The sequence below is a fragment of the Hermetia illucens genome, chromosome 1 (genome assembly GCF_905115235.1).
Source record: "Hermetia illucens chromosome 1, iHerIll2.2.curated.20191125, whole genome shotgun sequence".
In the NCBI taxonomy this organism is placed as follows: Eukaryota; Metazoa; Arthropoda; class Insecta; order Diptera; family Stratiomyidae; genus Hermetia; species Hermetia illucens.
In genome coordinates, this window is record NC_051849.1 from 10,892,185 (window position 1) to 10,912,422 (window position 20,238).

The window sequence follows — 20,238 nt, forward strand, 5'->3', positions numbered from 1 at the left end:
TGCCATGGGCTTGGATGAGGCTAAGGCTATTGTGGATTATACCGACGTCTTCCAACGATACAGTGATTGGTTTGCTTGTCACATATGACCAGCTGTTCGAAACCATCAATTCCTTCCATGCGGTTACATTGGACGTCACCTTGTCCGGACGATATTTTGGCTTGTTCGGTCGCTCGCACACAGTGCCTACGGCACAATTAGGGGAATGATTAATTTTTGATTAATTTTAAGGAGCACAAAAATATGTCTTCTGCGGTATCGATTTAGCGTAAAGTAGGTAATAAGTGTGCTTGCCGTTGATATAAAAGAATTCGGATACCATAAACTGTTCGATTGAGGGTGGTGTCTTATAGAAGGGAGCGATCTTAGGCAATTCTTCGTTGACGGTGCTAACCAGTACCTCAACCGTCACTAGATCCAAAATACTCCCGTGTCCATATAGCGCAGCGATCAGCTTAGACATCAAGCTTTGGTCCGAACTACGGGCGGATTTACCCTCGTTATGTTTTACGAATTATAAAAGAGAGCATACAGTACCTGCAAGCCACTTCGGTCACGCTGCTCCCAGGGCAGAGGTGAGGCAGCGTCTGATGAGCTACATCTGCCCTGGTACCAAACTGTAGCCGTCATTGTACCTCGTTTCTTTTTTGAACTTTGGGCTTTAACCCAAAAAGAGGGGTCCTTGGCAATACCTTTTCTAGTAGTCCTCTTTTGAATGTAGCTGGTGTTTTCACCAGCGTTCTGCGGGAAAATTATCCAGAACGGCAGAAACAGAATTGCCATATTTAGCAACGCTCATTTCTAGGTGCATGAAGCCACCCGTACCTTCTTTGGACATTTCGTCTCCCCATTACTTTTATCAGCTTCAGATTGGTGCCTCGATACCCCTACGCTTACAATGATTTCCTGGGGCGTAACAGTTTGACATATTGCACATGATGACACTGGTAATCGGTTCTTCCGTTGCAGATGACTAGTTCCTTTTGGCGGCGGATTCACAACGCCTAGTGGCTATCTGTAGCATGGATGCTCAGGATTCGTGCCAACGGCCACTCTGCAGGCGAAGTATCGCGTTCTTGTAGAAGAACAAGCTGTCTGGTCCCCCCATTCGGAGTCTCGTCAATCTGACCGATAAATGATAGATATTTTTGGGTCCATCTCTGCCAAAAAGTCTGATGTATCGCTTTCAATTACTGGTACTGCTCATACGGACTCCTTAGTCTCAGGAGCTGCTACTAGTGGTTGTTGCAACAAAAAAGAGCTGATATCCATGCTTCAAGATCGTCCGAATTTTTCAAGATTGGAACCGGAGGTCTTGAGTTCAGGCAAGTCTCGACCTGGTACCGTATAGTTGTTAACTGGTTGCTTGCTGTAGATCTCAGGACAAAGTCTTCTTCTTGCAGTGAACCCTTTTAAAGCTGCCAGGAACAGTTCGGCCGACTAGTCACTTATTAGTTTCGAATGCATATCCTTGATTACCATGCATATGAAAACGCAGTATCCTCTTACGACAGTAGTAAACCGGTCTTTGGACATCCGTGTCCTGAATGGACCTGCTTAGTCCACTCTGCAATGCAAAAACGGTGGGTTGGGGTTGGTACAAACCGCAGGAATTCCGTAGGAATTCATCAGTTGTTGATGACTTAGAGGCAACAGGATTAGGTGCTTGTGGTCATTTGCGGCGTCCGTATTCCGCAGGTTACCTAGATTGATTCTGGAAGCATTGACCTGACATGACCCTAATTCCAAGAGTATTTTCCAAGAGCTTTTAAGGAGTCCTTGGAGGTGAACCAGTCCTTATTAGAAACAAGTAGATTCGAGATGGATTTTCCGGAACAAAAACTGTTTTGATCTCGATGACTTCTCATAGTTTTAGATTGAATTTCGGATTTTTAGGAGGAGAGCGCTTGAGAAAATATACGCATCATGGCATGGAACCCAGTAGATGACTTATATAGAAAATGTCGAGCCATTATCATGGTCCAGGACGAACTACAAAGGACATTAAATCAAGTCTATAAGCAAACCCAGCAAATGTCGTATTATTTGACTAAACTTGAAGTGAGTATCTTCAATTTCTTTTAAGCTTACCTAACCTTTGTCTTCCATAGCGGTTCTCACCGTGGCGAGATTACGGCGTCCCTGATTACAATGGATCATCAGAGTGGGATGATTTTCCAGAATTATGGGGTGCCGACTATTCTAAGCGTAGGTGCTAGAAGAAAAAGGATTGACTTATAATTTCAGGAGATCGCTTGTTTTCGACGCTACATAGAATTCTAGTTAGCTATTCAATCTAAGCTCATTTTAGAGAAATAAAACATTCAGAGGCGTATTTGTCTTTGTGTTTTAATATAAAAGTTCAATTACCTTAAATGTGCTTGAGTTCCCCCTCAGAGCTTTCCGAGATGCCGGCATTCCTTCTTTAATCTTCTGAGTTAAGTGTTCTTGGGGCCACCCACTCGTATTTCATCTTTGGAATATGTGACCTACCCACTGCGACTTCCGCTTTCCAATCACATTGGATACGAGTGCTAGGCTCGTGCGTCGACCAAGCCTTTCGAAAGTTTTCTTGAAGTCGCCCGTTGTAGTGTTGTAATCAATGCAAGAGGATCCAGAGCGGAAACCAGCCTGCACTGTCGATCAAGCTTTCGAGATGTTCTTTGATGGGTTCCAGAGTTACTTTGCCTGTTATCTTTGCGACTCTTGTTTGAAGTCTTAACGATCACCCTCTTCTTCTACTCTTTGAGAAAGTTCAGGGATTGCCAGCATTTCCATACAGGAGGAGCTGCCGGAAATATGTGGTAGGTTCGGTGACAACAAGGCCCCAGGTTTGGATGGCATCCCAAACCGAGCTTTGAAACTGGCAATGAAGACTAGGCCCGACCTTTTCGCCAACACCTTCGAGGTGTGCCTAAAAGAAGGAATATTCCCTGCCCAGTGGAAAAAGCAAAAGTTGGTGTTGCTTCCGAAGCCTGGCAAGCCACCTGGAAACCCAGCGTCGTATCGTCCTATCTGCTTGTTGGATACAATGGGGAAGATGATGGAGAGAGTCATCTACAACAGACTCCTGCCCATCGTCGAAGCCAGCAATGGTTTGTCGGAATGCCAGTTTGGTTTCCGACGCGCCCACTCTACGGTGGACGCAATTGGCATGGTGGTAAACCTGGCAAAAGGTGCACTGATTTCTGGCGGCTGCTGTGCCGTGGTGGCGTTGGATGTCAGAAACGCATTCAACTCGGCCAACTGGAATAGAATTAAAGGGGCGTTGGCTGACATAGGTGTCCCCGGATACTTAGCGAATTTGGTGGAAAACTACCTCTCAGAGAAGACTCTCTGGTACAGGACGGATGAGGGCCCCAAAGAGTACATTGTCACAGCCGAGGTACCACAGGGATCGGTACTTGGTCCCCTGTTGTGGAATATCATGTATAATGGGGTGCTTGCTCTTCACGTCCCAGAGAGGACTACGATTGTCGGCTTTGCTGATGACCTAGCTATGGTTGTTGCAGCAAAACACCCAGAAGATGTGGAGGTTTACGCAACGGAAACAGTGAGAGCGGTAAAGTCCTGGCTAGAAAAGGCCGGGCTGACCTTGGCGGACGCGAAAACGGAAGCGGTCTTAATAACGAAACGCAGGAAAAATAACACTGTAAAAGTGGAGGTCGGTTGACATACGGTCGTATCAAAGCCGGCTATCAAATACCTGGGGGTAATAATTGACACCAAATTGAGTTTTAGGGAACACCTAGAGTATGCATGCCAAAAGGCAGCCAGTGCCACCATGGCACTTGCAAAAATGTTGCCAAATATTGGTGGACCGAAACATTGCCGGAGGTTGGTGCTAGCCGGAGCAGTGCGCTCCATCCTGCTTTACTCGTCGCCTGTGTGGGCAGAGGCGCTTGCAAACTCTCAGAGACGGAAGCAGGTGAACTCGGTTTACCGGCGGATGGCTTTGAGGGTTTGCAGTGCTTTTAGAACCACATCAGATGAGGCAGTATTGGTGGTGGCAGGCATGATCCCGGTTGACATTCTTGCCAAAGAAATGAGTGTCCTGTACAATGCAAGACATATGGAGGGGCATGCACAGCGTAGAAATGCGGCAAGGTCAGAGTCGCATGATCTCTGGCAACGCAGGTGGGACGAGTCTGCGAAAGGTCGGTGGACGCACAGGCTCATTCCCAACATTAGGGTGTGGCTTGAGCGAAAACATGGGGATACCAACTACCACATTACCCAATTCCTCACGGGACACGGTGGTTGCTACAGGCAGTATCTGCACCGCTTTGGGTTGGATGATTCTCCGAACTGTCCCAGATGCGATGGCATACCGGAGGATCCAGAGCATGTGATGTTTCACTGCCCACGATTTGCGATGGAGAAAAGGAGCTTAAACCAGGTGTAGTGTTCTTTTCACTTCTTTAGCTGCTGGATGAGAAGTCGACCCTTCACGTTCTTCACAGGACCATCGAAAAATTTGGGACTACATGTAAGCTCTCTCGTGATGCAGTATACACTTCTGTAGTCATTGCGTTCCTCACCATGTTCCACTTCCCTGACCAGCGCAATACCTGCTGTACATTAGGCTGAACTTCTCAGGATTTCGCTGGGAATTTACTTTCGAGCAATAGGTGAAGCCCTTCCGTTCATTGATCCACTTCCATGATTCCATAGTTAGCCAGATCGTATGACACCCCTTCGGGGCATGGCCGATCTGTGCGGTGTATGCGGTAGATTAGTTTAGTTTAGTTTAGTTAAATGGGGGGAGCCGCAGCTCCGAGCACTCAGGCCATTATTAGGCCCATTGTACTATCCCCGTAAGTTGCCTATTCAATGGCTTCCCGCCTACGGTGTTCGCAGGCTTTAGCGAATCTGAGAACATTCTCAAGAGGCAGAGAGTGTGCGATTCTTCATTGAAGAAAACCTTGCCAAGGTGTCTTCGTCTGAGATCTGAGGATGCCGGGCAGCTGCATAAAAAGTGCAGGGCTGTCTCCTCCTCCTCCTCACATTGGCTGCACACAGCCGAAATCACTACCCCAATCTTTTCCATATGGTAGTTTAAGGGGCAGTGTCCCATCAAAAGCTTTACTAGGGTTTTCATGTCCCACTTCTTAAGGGACAACAAAAATGTCGCTCTAGTGGCCCTAGGCTCCTTCACAAGGATTTTCGCTTGCCGGCAAGAGTCCAAATTTCTCCACTCGGTTGCGTGAATCCTTGCAATTTCACCCTTCAGAGTAGAGTTGACAGTAGATGACCGGATTCCCAGAGCTGGTTTTGGGCCTACCATTGTGGATCCAGACCCTCCTATCAGCCCCCTCATTACCGGCGATGTTAGAGTGCCCCGGCACCCACATCAGGAATGTTTCGTTCAGTCGGCCAAGTTTCAGCAGCACCTGATGACAACTCCACACAAACTGGCTTGATATGTTGTTGCCATCTAGTGTTGATAATGCCGCCCGACTGTCGGAACAGATTCGAATGGTGCGACCCCTCCATTTTTGTCGCAGACATTCTTCTGCTGCCAATGAAATGGCATATATCTCCGCCTGGAATATGGTCGTCATTTTTGATACTCTCCACTCTCCGATCAGAGCCGCGATGTCAGGAGATGCCACCGTGATGTCGATGACCTCTCGCCTGACCACGTTGAAGAAAGTGGGTTCATTACCCACATTTAGGATCTGCAAATCGGTTCCTACTAGACACTCCAGTAGTCTCGATCCTCTTGCATTGAAGTTCGAACTTCCCTAGCATATGCCGTGAGCGTTGACATCACATCCTGCTATCACCCCCATGCCTCTACTTTTGGCATATTGGATAGCTCTGATGAATGTTCCACTGGGAACGTCTTCTGCGTCATAGGGGAAATATGCAGAGCACCATAGTATCTCTTTATCTCCCTGTTGACTTTTTATGGTTAGCTTAGCCGATGTGGTGTCGCCATCACATAGATCGTTAACCAGGTTAGCCTGGAAGTCTTTGGAGACTACCATGCAGGTGCGGGGTCGATCGCTTCCATTGGCATATAATAGGTCAGCATGTTGGAAGTTTAGGCCCCTGACTGCCCCACCAACAACAGCTATTGATCCGACGACTGATAAGTGCAGTCGCCGCTTTACAATGCTGCAAATTTACTTGGGAAATGTGGCACCTCATCTACGTTTCATGTGTAGATGCCGGGGGCTGCATGTCCCCTTCTATGGTTTTAGGAGCCGACACTTGTAACGTGACGGTCCCTAGCCCATAGTAGAGCCGGCAACCCGATTTTTCCCGAAGTTTCTTAACATCAGGTTCGGGAACGCCGATAATGAGAAAAGTTCCCGGCCTATCGGTTCTCTCTCCTGTTTTGCTGCCTAGCAGCAATCAGTTGGAAGTGTTAAGGTTGTTCTGTACACCAAGTTGTTCCAGAACCCCGACACCAATTCGCTCTTCTTCTGGAAGCCAGAGAAAGCACTTTTTGATCGATGGAAGCTCAGAGACCCTTTTCAAGGTAAGTCGTACACCCTCCCACACATCGTTAAGAGAGGAGCAGTACTGCCTGAGCCACTCGTTCGTGTCTTCTTCGGCAAAGTTCAGCCGTAACATTTTACGGTATACACCTACCCACTCAAAGCAAAGCTTAATGCCTTGCGCGGACGCAGTCCTTACAGCTAGGAGGAGTTTCCTCCTAAGCTGTTCGCACTGCTCAGTATTGTAGCCGGATGGATTAGAGTCGTCATACAGGACCCATCCATTGGCTTCGATAGCCTTGACTGCAAATGAAGGCCTAGCCGTTGCCGAGCCCTTTTTGCTGCCTTTTGTGTCGAAGAGTTAGGATTGTCCGAGGACCGCTGCCGCTTCGGTTTCCCCTTAGCCGCAGGTGCCCCGAACGCTCCTTTCCCCTCAACCTTGGCACAGCTCTTTGGTTGTGCGTTGCCCGAAGGCGGTTTGCCCGAAGGCGGTTTGCCCGGAGGCGGTTTGCTCGAAGGCGGTTTGCCCGGAGGCGGTTTGCCCGGAGGCTGTTTGCCCGAAGGCGGTTTGCTGTCCGTGGACAGGTGCTTACCCATGGGCAAGACTTTAGCCTAAGCAGGTGGCGCCGATTGGAGCCTGGGGTCAGGAGAACTGACAGAAGGGGCCTGCTTCGGCTCATCCGTTAAAGACTGGGTCCCAATTGAATTGGTTCCCACTTGAATAAGTGGGGAATCTGAGTCTAGACTTAGGTTCTCCATCGATGAGCTCAGGGTTGCCCCTTCACTCGGGGTTGGATCGTCACGATCGAAGTTTAATTGTGTTTGCTTAGTAGGTTTGTGTTTTTGTTTTTTTGTTTTTTCATAGTTGGCTGCCATGGCCTCAATTTTTCCGGGGAAAGTAAGTCGATCTCGGCAGAGCCCCTTTTTGCTGAGACAAGGCTAGTTGAAACTGGGGGTCGCCTGGTACCCAGAGTTCACCGTTTAAGGCCACATCTTAACCCCTGTGACCATTCAGCCCTCGGTACGGTAGTCACACCTTTGCTTGGGGTTTTGATTACCGCTTGGCTTCAGGTGTCACCTCCCATTTCCTGGAAGATCTTCCTTTCTGAGCTCCCTCACCACGTCAAGGTAGGTAATTGTCGAGGGAGCATGCGGTAGGTTAGTGACCAGACAAATAAATATGCCGGCCGAACCGGGTGACAGCTGACATGACCGCATGAAATTATGGTGGCACTGAATAGTTGGTTGAACGTCGTCATTAAACCAATTACAGCATTGGTGATCTGCGGTGATGAAAGATCTGCAATGATGAAAGATCTGCGATTATCGCTAGAAGATGTCGGCATAATCCACACTCAGGATGATTGGCATGACGGGTCATAGCGCATTGTCGTAAGAAGCGTTTTAGAGGTTCGACCCTAGAATGGACTCCTGTCCTACCTCCAAGGTAATCTTCATCTTCGTCTGATCTTCTAGCGTCTTATAAAATATGAGGTTCCAATACCTGTAAGGGAAAACCAGGTACGTAAAACTAATTGTCTAGTGTGCCTAGCATATCTTCCAATCCGAGCCGCATTCATAACTTGCATGACAACATCCAATGTGGATTTCCCTGCTCTTAAAACTGAACTCTCATGGGGAGATAAGTCGGGGCAGCATGTATCGCTTCGGTGAGCTTACTCCTGATGAGCTCTTCGAGCACTTTTTCGGCAATGTCAAACATACAAAATGTCGGCAGCTCAGGATCTCCTTTTCCTTTGTCAGTCAGCACAATTCTCGCTACCTTCCAGCGGGATGGAAAAAATGCTCCTTTTCAGGTAAGTGTTGAACGCTAGTTTACATACTTCCGCCGAGATACCAGCATGACCTGGAGAATTCTTAATTTTCATAGTGAGAACTGCCCCTTGGAACTCTTTCATGATGAAAAGCAAGCACTATTCGACGCTTTCCGCGCTGTTCTCATTAACCGGTCCATGATGTCTGGGGAATAGTGTTTGTATAACGCCGTCCATCTGGTTGGTACGATGTATGCAGGGTTCTCGCAGAGCAAATTTTCCGGGTGACAAGTTTGTAACCGAATCCCCACAGATCCCTATTTACCTCGTTTGCTAGGCCCTATTAGCCGTGAGTTTTGCTTTTGTTTATCGTGCTGTCAAGTCTCCTTTTAGGTCATTTTTGTTCTCCGCTATTGTGGCGCAAGTCTCTTTCCGGGCGTAAAAATGCTGTGTCAAACGACGGAGCTTATGACACTAATTTTCACCGATATCGGGTTCATCCCTTAATTTACGACAGCGTCAGCTGTAGGTCAGATACCTCCCGTCGACTCTGCCTGTTCCAAGAGCTTCGATGAATCTCCCGATATTTATCCTTGCGACATGGTACGTGCAGTGGAAGCGATGGAACGGATTTGTCCACGCCGACAAGTATCGTCAACCTACGAACGTGATGTATTGGTGGTCACTGCTGGAAAGTTTTTCAGAACTAACCAGCCGTCAATCGATGGGGCCAGTGATTCCGACGCAAAGGTTACAGGTGTCGACAAGTAGCGTCAACCACTTTGCGCGCGATGTATTTGTCATTGCCGAGAAACCTTTCAGAACTCTAGGTTGTTGTTTAGGATCTGCGGGATCCTAAGTCCCCATCCACTCGATGGTGGACCGGACTAAATGAGGAGCAACTTACTCCCTCGTTTTTTAGTCCATGGATCCCTAGTATTGGAGCGTAGCATCCCAAGCATTAAGAATTGAAAAAATCAAAAATTTGACTGACGGTTTCGTCCAGGGCAAAGGCTACTCATCAGACGCTGCCTCACCTCTGCCCTGGGAGCAGCGTGACCGAAAGTGCCAACAGGTGGAAAGACGCTCCCTTTTATCATTGCAAAAACACGATGACAAAAGGGAGCGTCTTTCCACCTGTTGGCACTTTCGGTCACGCTGCTCCCAGGGCAGAGGTGAGGCAGCGTCTGATGAGTTGCCTCTGCCCTGGACGAAACCGTCAGTCAAATTTTTGATTTTTTCAATTCTTTCAGAACTCGCCACCCGTCCGCGCGTGGTTGCCCAAGAACGTTATCATTCCCTCTGGATTCTTGGTGAGGCATGCCCCATTCAAGGGTCCACGCATTGAAGTCACCTGTGCCCAAAGAGGCGTTCCCTGGAGTTTGCGTCTGAAGTTTGCCATTGTCTCATTCGGTGTTAGGTAAGCTAAAAAAGCATTTTACCTTAACACCGAATCGAAAAAGGTCATTCTTTGGGCCTTGGGCAAGAATCCGAAGCTAAATGCCGTCCCGAACCTAGCGGTACCTAATAAGTCGAGACACAATTAAGCTGTGAGCGGCTCCACTGCATTGCATGATAATTTGTAGGATGCGAAACGTGCTAGCCGCGTCCTAGTCCTTTTCAGATCTGTCCTGTAGATAGGAACCCACGACCCCGCAATATGTGCAACGGTCACACCAGATGGGCCACGACTCTAACAGAGAACGCAGTTTCCTTACAGTGTGCCTTACAGTCAAAATCTCGAATTTGTAATGACAGAAGTGGTCGGCGATGGCCAAAAGATCATTCTGAACAGCGGGAGACGACCAAGAGGGAAGAGGTTTCCTAAAAACCTAAAAATGTGGTGAAATTGATCGTGAAAGTCCGTCCAGAAAATGGTCTTCTGGCCATCATTTACCGTGTGGAAGACATTTCTGCTCCTGGCTTCATTTTATAGAGGATTTCGCTAAGAACTGTGGCAAATGTCTTGCCTTTCCGTCGGTTTAATGAAAGGAGCAAATGGTCATGCTTCGTTTCTTCGTCCTTTCCGTTAGTGATTTACTATTCATAACTGCGTGTTGCTTCCTTTTGTCGTTTTTGCCCCTGGAGACTATTTGGATGGAGTCTCCATCAGACGCATCTTCTTCTTTCCGTTTTGTTTCCAGTTCGCTTTGCAGTGGGCTGTGTGCGATCCGTTTGGTGCTTATAGTGCTCTCAGCGGGAAGTGCGGTTGTGCGAGTTTTTGGTGGATCTTACGCTGCTGTCCATGTTCTCTTACAGAAGAAAATACCGTCTAATAGTTCTTCCAGTTTCATCAGTCCGTTTTTCACGCTCTTGGTGACGTTCTTCTGGAGAAACTTTGCGAACCGCATGCGCTACACTTCTGTTGCGCAATTCCTGATGAACCTTTCCTCCTCGGCTCTAGCAAGGACAGTCGACTATGCTCCTACTCCTCCCCCTCGGACACCACCTTGTCGTGGTGGGGGAGCCTGCAGTAGTTTACTACTACACTAAGGGTGTCCAAAAATATGAATATGGAAACGATGGATATAAACTCTCCAAGTGGTAAGAAGTCACAGACTTCGAATCCACCCGCGACCATGAGCAATCATGTCGCGGCCGAGGCGCGGATTTTGGAGGCCTCACCACGTTCATATTTGCCTATAGAGCAATCTGTAGAAGGCATGCTTTCCGACTCAGTGGAAAGTTTGCATTTAGTGCCTACGGCGAAGTTAGCCAGAAAGGAAAGTACGGAAACTCTCAAATTGGGAGAAATTGGAAATCCGACTACGGCCGGCCCATCCGCGATACTACAGCCCAAATCTACCCGCAAGCGGAAGAGAAAGGCCTGGCAGAAGGGAACTTCGGCCACTAAGGAGGGGGGACTACAGGCTGAATCCTGCCTGTCAGAACCTTCTCCGCCATCCTTACTGGGAAGAGCGGAAGAACGGGAAGCTGGTGACGTGGACGCTACTGGTTCAACGCCAGTATGTGGAAATGGATCCAAGCGGTCCGAACACCGTGAGCCTGGAAAGACCCTAAGCCGACGGCAGAAGAGAGCACTGCGAAGGAAGATGAAGCACCTTGGGAATGAGGACATGGACGTGGCTGTACCACTAGGCGCGGTAACGCCCAGAGAAATCGGACGCAAGGTAGCGGAATCTCCGGCGGAAGGTGGGGGTAAATTGGAAACCCCGGTAAGATCCACAATGGACGCACCAGACTCTTCAGTCAGCGGTAATGCGCGCAAGAAGCGTAAGACCAACACATCTGCTGTGGCCGACGCTTTATTGTGCTCTGCACCAGGGCTTACATCCACGCGTCTCGCGGGGATTAGGACCGGTGTGCCGGGAGGTGATCAAATCAGCGAGAGAGATCTCAATTAAGCTGGTCCCTCCCACAGGAATACGAACACGAAGGCGGGAAGGAAGAGGACGTATGCGCAAGCTGCGGCCTCTGTTCTGACTGCTGCCGTGGGAGTTTCCTCCAAGGATGGCAAAATGTCAGAGGGACAATTTACCATCCTCCAGGAATGCGTGTGGAAGAAAATGATGGAGCCTGGAACGAAGCCACGATTTAACGGTCAAGGTTTTCGTGATGGGCTTCTACATTTGGAGTGCGCTGACGGGGCTGCCTTAAAGTGACTCCAGCAGGTAATCCCAACTTTGAGTTCAGGCGGTCGGCCCAAGTTCACTATTGTGAACACTGAGCTACGCAGGACAGAACATGTCGGATGTTGGCTACCGGGCCCTCGAAGGAAGGCAGAGGACATCATCCGCTTGCTGGGTGAACAGAACCCGGGCATGGACTTTGGGCACTGGAGGGTAAAGTTCATGAATGCCAGGAAGGACCAATCTACAAACGTGGAGGGCTTCAACTTGGTATTCGAACTGCACCAACAGAGTCTGAATGTGCTCAGGGGAAGTCACCATATGGTGCTCCACTTTTTCCTATATAGACTGAAATTCAGTCATATCAGGAGACTGTAGGGCATCATCTCCATTTTGAGAGCGAAGAACAATGATGGTCTTCGACTTACACAACATAGAGCAAATTGCAGCATCTTCGGTGCGCTCTCCCACAATGGAGACGTGCGCGGAGGATAGTGCATACAGGGGCGGAACCCCCGTATGGGGGCTCGCACGGAAGGGACTACAGAGTGAATCCTACCTGCTAGTAACTTCTCCTACACCTTCCAAGGAACAGGCGGAAGGAAGGGAAGCCAGAGACGTGAACGAAACTGACTTGATGCCAGTTCGAGTGATCGAATCTATGCAACCCGGACACCGCAAACCAATTAAGGTGCTAAGTAGAAAACAGACGAATGCTCTGCGGGATGAGGTGAGATCTTTCGTGGATGAGAACATGGGAATTGCGGTACTTCCAAGTACGGCTTTTCTCAGGGAAATCAATCACGAGGGGATGAGTCTCTGGCGGTACGGTGTGGAGAAAACCCCGTCATACTCGGACTGCCGCATACGCTTCTAACTGTTTTCCATAAGACAATAGACTAAGTTTATGTCGAAAAACATAAAGATTGGTCAAAACAACCTGCAGCATGCCAAAGCTCCCTCCTACCTGTTGGCAGCGAGAATGACAAAGCTACAGGATTTCCCCTATATCTTTCTGGTGCAAGAACCGTGGGTTCGATTTAACAGTAAAGGGGGCTAGGATCTTCTACGACGAAAGATCCATAAGACCGAGAGCTTGCGTCCTGATGTCAAGACGGTTAGAGGCAACTATGCTGAGACAATATTGTTCCCAGGACTTAGCTACGGTCATCATACAAGACCAGATAAATGGCGAGAGGAAAAACATCATAGTTGCCTCCGCTTATTTACCCTATGATTCTTTGTATCCTCCACCGACGCAAGAACTTAGGGATCTGGTGGCGTATGCAGGATCAAGTGGTCTCGAACTCTTAATAGGTTGCGATGCGAATGCTGAACATATTTGTTGGGGCAGAAGCAAATGCAATCCAAGAGGAGAGAAGCTATTTGATTTCATCACTTCAGCTGGTCTTATGACTGCAAATGTAGGGTGAGCCCCTACGTTCGTGGGACCGAGAAGAAGCGAAGTAATTGACCTAACAATCTGTACCCCAAAATTGTTAGAGTTGATTACACACTGGCGAGTGCTAGACGAGGTCTCACTGTCAGATCACCGATATCTAGAATTCAATCTGACTATTGCGGGCGAACAGTCTGCAGTACAAAGACGGAACCCTAGGAAAACGGATTGGGCAAAGTTCAATGAACTTCTTGGCAATAAAGTACAGTTCCCTAGGCGACTAAGGACTCCTTTGGTGCTGGAAGATGAATTGAAAACTCTGAACTACACATTTTTAGAGTGTTATGAAGAGGCTTGTCCTATTTCCCGAGGCCAAAGCGGTAAAACAGTTCCTTGGTGAAACCGAGAACTGCAAAAACTCAGGAAATCAACCAGGCGACTTCTAAATCGTGCTTGCAAAAGTAACAAGAACGAAGACTGGTTAAATTTCAGGAACTCACAACGTGAATATAAGAGGCTCGTGAGGTGCTCGAAACGAGACTCCTTTAGAGCGTACTGTAAGGAACTGGAAGGCGAAAGGGAGACTTCAAGGCTGTGCAGAGTCCTCAAAAGGGATGAGTCGGCCAAGTTGGATTCTCTTAGAAAACCCGACGATACTTTCACGAACTCCAGACTGGACTCAGTACAGACCCTCCTGGAAGTACACCACCCGGGGGAACGGGTGAGAGAAGTGGTAGGGGGAGAGTTGACGGTTCTTGCAACCCCTTCAACACGCAAGTAATGCAAGAGGAACTGGAACACTGCGAAAGCGGTTGTTACCCTTGAAAAGGTGAGAGCTGCGATACTGTCCTTTGAACATTTCAAAGCACCTGGCATGGATGGCATCTATCCGGCAATGCTAAAGGAGGGTATGGAGCATTTAGAGCGACCTCTAAGAAATATTTTTCGAGGATGTCTTGCTCTGGGCTACGTGCCTTCTTCTTGGCAACAGGTTAAGGTAGTTTTCATACCGAAACCTGGGAAAGATGACTATTCTAATCCAAAGAACTTCAGACAGATCAGCTTGACTTCATTCTTGCTGAAAGGTTTGGAGAGACTGGTGGAGCGTCACATTCGTGGAAATGCACTTAGGTCACACCCACTTGGTAAAAACCAACATGCTTACCAACGTGGAAAGTCCTGTGAGTCTGCTCTTCATTCTTTGGTCACAAAGATAGAGGATGCAACTTTGAATGGTGAGTACGCGATGGGGGTGTTTGTGGACATTGAAGGGGCTTTTGACTGTGCGCCTTTTCAAAAACTTTGTGATGCCGCCAGAGCGCATGGTGTTGATGATGCTTTAATTAAGTGGATCCATGCAATGCTAACGCAAAAATTGCTGTGCGCTGAGGTAGGGGTCGATCGCTACCTGACTACGGAAGCAACGAAGGGCTGCCCCCAAGGAGGTGTGCTTTCGCCGCTTCTGTGGAGTATGCTGATCGACTCACTGCTTTGCGAACCGCAAAATTTGCCAATACACGCTCAAGCTTATGCTGATGACGTGGCTGTGCTTGCTGTTGATCGGGATCTTGGAACGGTGTGTAGGAATATACAGCGATATAGATGATATGATAGACAGCTGGTGCCTTAGATATGGTTTGTCGAAGAAGTGAAGTACCTGGGGGTTACTCTAGATAAAAAACTTGTTTGGAACAAACATGTTGAGGTAAAGATGAAACGAGCTCTCACAGCTTATGGGCTGTGCAGACGGACCTTTGCCTCGACATGGGGACTCAGGCCTCATGTGGTAATGTGGATATACGTTGCCATCATTAGGCCGATGTTCGTATATGCATCCGTAGTGTGGTGGGTTAAGGTGAGACAAAAAGGGTTTCACCGTAAACTAGCTGCACTGCAAAGAACTGTTTGTCTGGGTATCACTGGTGCCATGAGCACGACATCCGGCGCAGCTCTGAATGCATTACTCAATTTGCAGCCCCTGAATATATTTATTCAAAGCACTGCAATGAGAGCAGCTCATAGGCTAATTCGATTAGATCTATGGGAAAACAACGGATGTGGGGGGCACAGAGCATTGGAAGAGTTACTGGGAGTATTGAATCCAGTTCTTACAATGCCTTCCGATTCTCGTGTCCCCATACAACTGTTTGGTAGAAGTTATGTAGTTACCCTGAAGCGTAGAGAGGACTGGGAAGACCCAGAGGAATGCGTGGCGGGATATACGGAAGTCTTCTACACCCATGGCTCAAAAACAGAAGAGGGTTCTGGAGCCGGAGTCTACCTCTCGAATAAAAACGAGAAGTGGGCTTTTCCTTTGGGACAATATGCAACGGTTTTTCAAGCCGAAGTTTATGCGATCGTAAGGGTGGCAAACTGGGTGATTGACGAGCGGTTGAAGGGCAGGCGCATCGCAATCTGCAGTGACAGTCAAGCTGCACTGAGGGCATTGAGCAGTCCTTTGATCACCTGGAAAATCGTTCAGGAATGCATAAACCGTCTGAACTCTATGTCTAGATTCAATACGGTGGAACTACTCTGGGTACCTGGTCACTGTGGCATAGAGGGAAATGAAATCTCGGACGCTTTAGCGAAAGAGGGGTCAATCTCCCCTATGCCGGGACCGGAGCCAGCAATTGGGGTATCAGTAGCATTGGCTAAATCTGTTTTCAAAAACTGGGAACAAGTTTCCCATAATGACAGGTGGCAGAGCCTAAATGCTGCTCGACACACCAAACTTTTCCTGCCAGAACCCAACATACGTACCGCAAAGTTTATCCTGTCGAAAAGCAGGAGGACTTGCAGGTGTATTGTGGGCATTCTGACAGGCCATAATTCACTAGCTGGGCATATGTTGAGAATAGGAATTACCGAAGATGATACGTGTCCCTCCTGTAATGAGGAAGCGGAATCCACGGAGCATTTCCTATGTGAATGCCCCGCCTATGGACACATCAGGCATCAAATCTTTGGTGCCGATGTTCTCCAATTACGACGGGTAGCATCACATCCACTAACGGAAATCCTACGATACGTTAACGAATCCGGAATATTCCGGCCTGAGTGCTCAGAACCTGTAGCTTCTCCCCACCACACAGACACACACATGCTCCTACTCGGCTTGTATCCGAATCCACTTGCTCAGGTCTAGAGATTTTGTCTGATTTTTTTTCCGGGCTAGGAGTTCCGCTCCCACACCGGCAGCTGCGTCACATTGCAAAGCTTCCTCTTTATTTGGGCGTTCCGGTATTTCTTTGGGGTTTTCAGCTCTTGCAGTCTGCTTCGCCGCTGGTCGCTGCGGTGAGTCACGTATTTTTGTGGTGCACCCAAACGTAGTCAACTCTGACAGAGAGTTGTCTAAGTCTCTGGTTACTCCCAGTGCGCCGCGACTTGTATCGGTCAGTAATGGTTCGCTGTTCACTGAGAAAACTTTCCAAGGCTACTTCCTAGAGGTACGTATTATGCCAGTTAGGGTGTCACACGTTAAAGTTCGTTAACGACCTTTGAGGTTTTATAGCTGGAAAAGTTAACATAGTGAAGGATGGTACCAATGACCAACAAGTCTTACTCAGTCAGTCCTACGAATAATGAAAAGTAAAAGGCTGCACAGTAAAAATAAGCTCCGAGTTTACAAGACCATAATAGGACCTGCGTTACTATCTGGCTGTGAAGCATGGACTCTAACGCAGGCGTTTGAGAAGTCCATCGAGACATTTGAATGTAAGGCTTCCTTGGATCGGTAAAAGATGGGACTCCTTGGTGAATTAGATACTACCATGTGTTGTACCAGCTCTATGACGACGAAGCAGCATCGGTGGTGGTAAAACTACAAAAATCGCAGCGAGTCGGTTACGTAGAACGGTTGGACGACAAGTGAATACCTAACGAGGTATCCAAAGGCACACTCGAAGGACGCCGCCCATTGAGAAAGCCGCGCAAACGGTAAGAGAACTCAGTGGACGAGGCCAGTAAAAAGCTGCTGAAATTTTCCAGCTGGAGGACGCGATCGAAGGATCGGGATGGCTGGAGTAAATCTATCCTTGAGGCCAAGGGTCTGTTTGGCCTGTCGTGCCATTGAAGAAGAAGAAGAATAACTGAATATTCGTGCCACACAGTTCACCAGATACTGAAATAAATTAAATTAAATCCTGTTAAATACTCAACTCATTTATTGAAAAAAAACCTTCACAAAAAATATGAATAATTTAAAAATAATTTTCAAAGTATATCTTGGCCCAATACTTTGCCACTTTCATAATTATTACTTAAGACTACTGAGTCTGCTTGGACAAATGGAGAGTAAACTTACGATCCTATTTGATGGTATTACATCTACTAAGAGTCCTTGCAGTTATTCTTTTCCACCATCAGAATCCTGTGCAATAGGTCCTGAACCACCTGGATTTCGTGCGCCTAAAGAAGTCAAAGTCCAGCTAGACCGTAAGCTGGAATTTGCTTGATACATTTGTCAATTGTCCTCATTTTCCGGTCTGTGGACTACAGGGTTTCACTTCCACTTGGCCTTCAGATTTTCCACTAGATTTTTTCTGTTCAGTTGGTTTGGGTTGGGGTGTTTGATCTCCACTTACATCACGGTGTTTGCTAGTTTTTCCTCGACAGTACCTGCCTCGATATCTACCGTAATAGAAGTCATCCGTTGAGCCGAACTCTGAGTAAGGATGCATAGAGTAAGCATCGTCATATGGAAAATCATAATCGTCATCGCAATCCGAGGTGTAATAATAGAGCATTCCATCTCGGTATCTGCCATATCGTCTACCGTATCTGCCACCATAACGACGGTAGCGTCTACTTCGATAAGGCCGCCTTGCATATCTGTCGTATCCTCCGTAGTATGGATCCATTGGCAAATCATAGGAATCGTAGTCGTCGTAATACCCTCCCCGATCACCATATCGTCCGCCAAAATGTCTACCGTAGCTTCGGCAATGCATGTTGTGGCATTGACGATGACTAACGCTGAAAGATCTTCGTTCACGAGGATGACCCCTAGGGCTTATCGGAATAGAATATCGCCTAACAGTGGATCTCTCATCATCTGTTTCCGACCGTGATGGCCTATAGGAGAATGAGTCTCCTGAGGGCGAAGTAAAGGTATCGGAGGAGTCATCGTCGTAGCTCCTGTACTCGTAGGCTCGTTTTCTTCGTTGAACACGTGCTTTTTCTCTGCTGCTCCAAGGCCTTGTTTTGCATTTCGCACTACATATGCGGAGTCGGGGTTTTCCGCGACCTTTTTTATTGCCTTGTCTATAATGCCGATAGGGGCGACCATAACGTCTACGAGGTGACCTATAATAGTCATCCATGTAGGGATCGTAATAGTCGCTTCCTCTTCTGTAGCGACCGTATCCTCTTCCATACATCCGATCTCTCCGATCATAAGCGTAGTCAGAATCAAAATCGCTATCATACGGATTTCCATAGCCGTACATTTCCCTATAGAACCTCCTTCCATACTGTTGACCACGCCCATAGTTCCTGAAACTTCCGCAGGTAGATTTCGGGTCTCTCTCCACTTTAGAATCGACGTCCTTTGTAGGCATACCCTTCATAATTTGGGGTAGAATTTGTTCGATTGAATTAATCGTGGAGTCCCAGCTTGTCTCGTCCAGTTTTCCAATAATTGCTTCGTTCGGACGCATTATCAATTCCGATCCTTTCACTTCCGTGCTTGATATTATACTAGAACATTTCCTGTTGGATGTTTGAATTGGATCCGGCTGGCAACATTCTCTCTGTATTGAACGAAAAGGCGAACAGTTTTACCAGCAAACCAAATTTTAAGGTAGTTTTCATACCAAAGCGTGAAAAGGACGCATACTAGAACTAGAATCTTACCAAAGCATTTCTAAGGTTTTTGCGGAGCTCCTGAAATCTGTCATCCAGAGCTTTAATATATGTCCTTCCGGTCATGACATCTTTATCGACAAGCTGAAGCTGAGCCTTACAAGCTGCGCCAACAATGATCCTGTGGGAAGGTTCCTTCTCCTCCTCCTTTTGCCAGGGTTTTGTAGGAGGGGCCGTTGGTGTTCTTGTTGCTGGTACCGATGGTGTTCTTGGTGCCGATGGTGACCTTGGAACGGCGGGTGACCGTGGTACTGGCAGCGTTGGTGATTTAGGAGCAGGCACAGTTGGTCGCCGATGGTAACGATCAACATCCGAGTGTCTTTCCTGTGGCATTGGTGAGAGAAAAGAGCCACCGGCTGACGTATTTCTCTCACTCATCTGTAGAAAAAAGACATTAGGTTGTTGGCTTATAATGTTGCTAGTTAAGGCTAAATAATGCCTTTAACCCTATCCAAAATGGTCCTGAGTGAAGAGCATCAGGATCAACGCGCAAACTTAATGAAAAATATCCAAATTGTTAACGGAAAAAGTTACAACCAGATGCTTACCTCAGTAATAATATGCGAATAAAATTTACCTAAAAAATAATACCAGAATTTTTAAAGTTTATATTCCTAATTTACTTCTTCAATTTTTTTTAAAACACAATACCGACATTATTTATTAATAATTTTCAATGATTACCATTTTAATTTAATTTATTAATTACACCCAATTAAATATGTGCCAATAATTGGTTTTTTTGACAGCCACTGGGATTTTATCGCTTTCATATGAATTTTCCAAGCATCATTGACCGGTTAAATATCAAATCTCCAGTGGATTGGAGAAAGTTCGAATACTCGGGCCCACAAGCCTCAAAGGGCTGCCCTCGACGAAACTGATAAGGAGTCGGCGGCGTTCCTCATATGCGCAAACTGTGATCAACTGGGTAACCCAGCCAATTTCGTCAAATGTCTCCGTAGGTTGAAATCAAGCCAACGTAAAGAGTGATCTAAAAGTGTTCCACACCCCCTCCCCTTAACAGATTTTCCGCTGTTTTTGTCTCCCCCCCTGGCCTTCTGCCTCATTCGGACTGGACCACTTCTACCTCACTGGCTGCCACTTTCGCCGCAGTGGCCAGGGGTCCAGTAAGAGCAAGAACCCTCAGCTCCTACATT

At 47.5% G+C, this 20,238-nt stretch overlaps 1 protein-coding gene across 2 annotated transcripts; it reads right to left on the minus strand.

Moving 5' to 3' along the window:
• Positions 1-17,351: 17,351 nt before the first annotated feature.
• On the minus strand, positions 17,352-19,849 carry LOC119658952. 2 transcript variants are annotated; one of them, XM_038066827.1, is made up of 4 exons: positions 19,763-19,834; positions 19,627-19,655; positions 19,070-19,456; positions 17,352-18,966 (listed from the first exon to the last, which is right to left on the minus strand). In XM_038066827.1, exons 3-4 carry the CDS (start codon positions 19,454-19,456, stop codon positions 17,689-17,691), a joined length of 1,665 nt encoding a protein of 554 aa, XP_037922755.1. In that variant the 5' UTR covers positions 19,627-19,655; positions 19,763-19,834; the 3' UTR covers positions 17,352-17,688. The 2 variants fall into 2 exon arrangements, with proteins under 2 accessions (XP_037922755.1, XP_037922763.1); XM_038066835.1 differs by lacking the exon at positions 19,627-19,655 and having other exon boundaries at positions 19,656-19,849.
• Between the last annotated feature and the right edge of the window lie 389 nt (positions 19,850-20,238).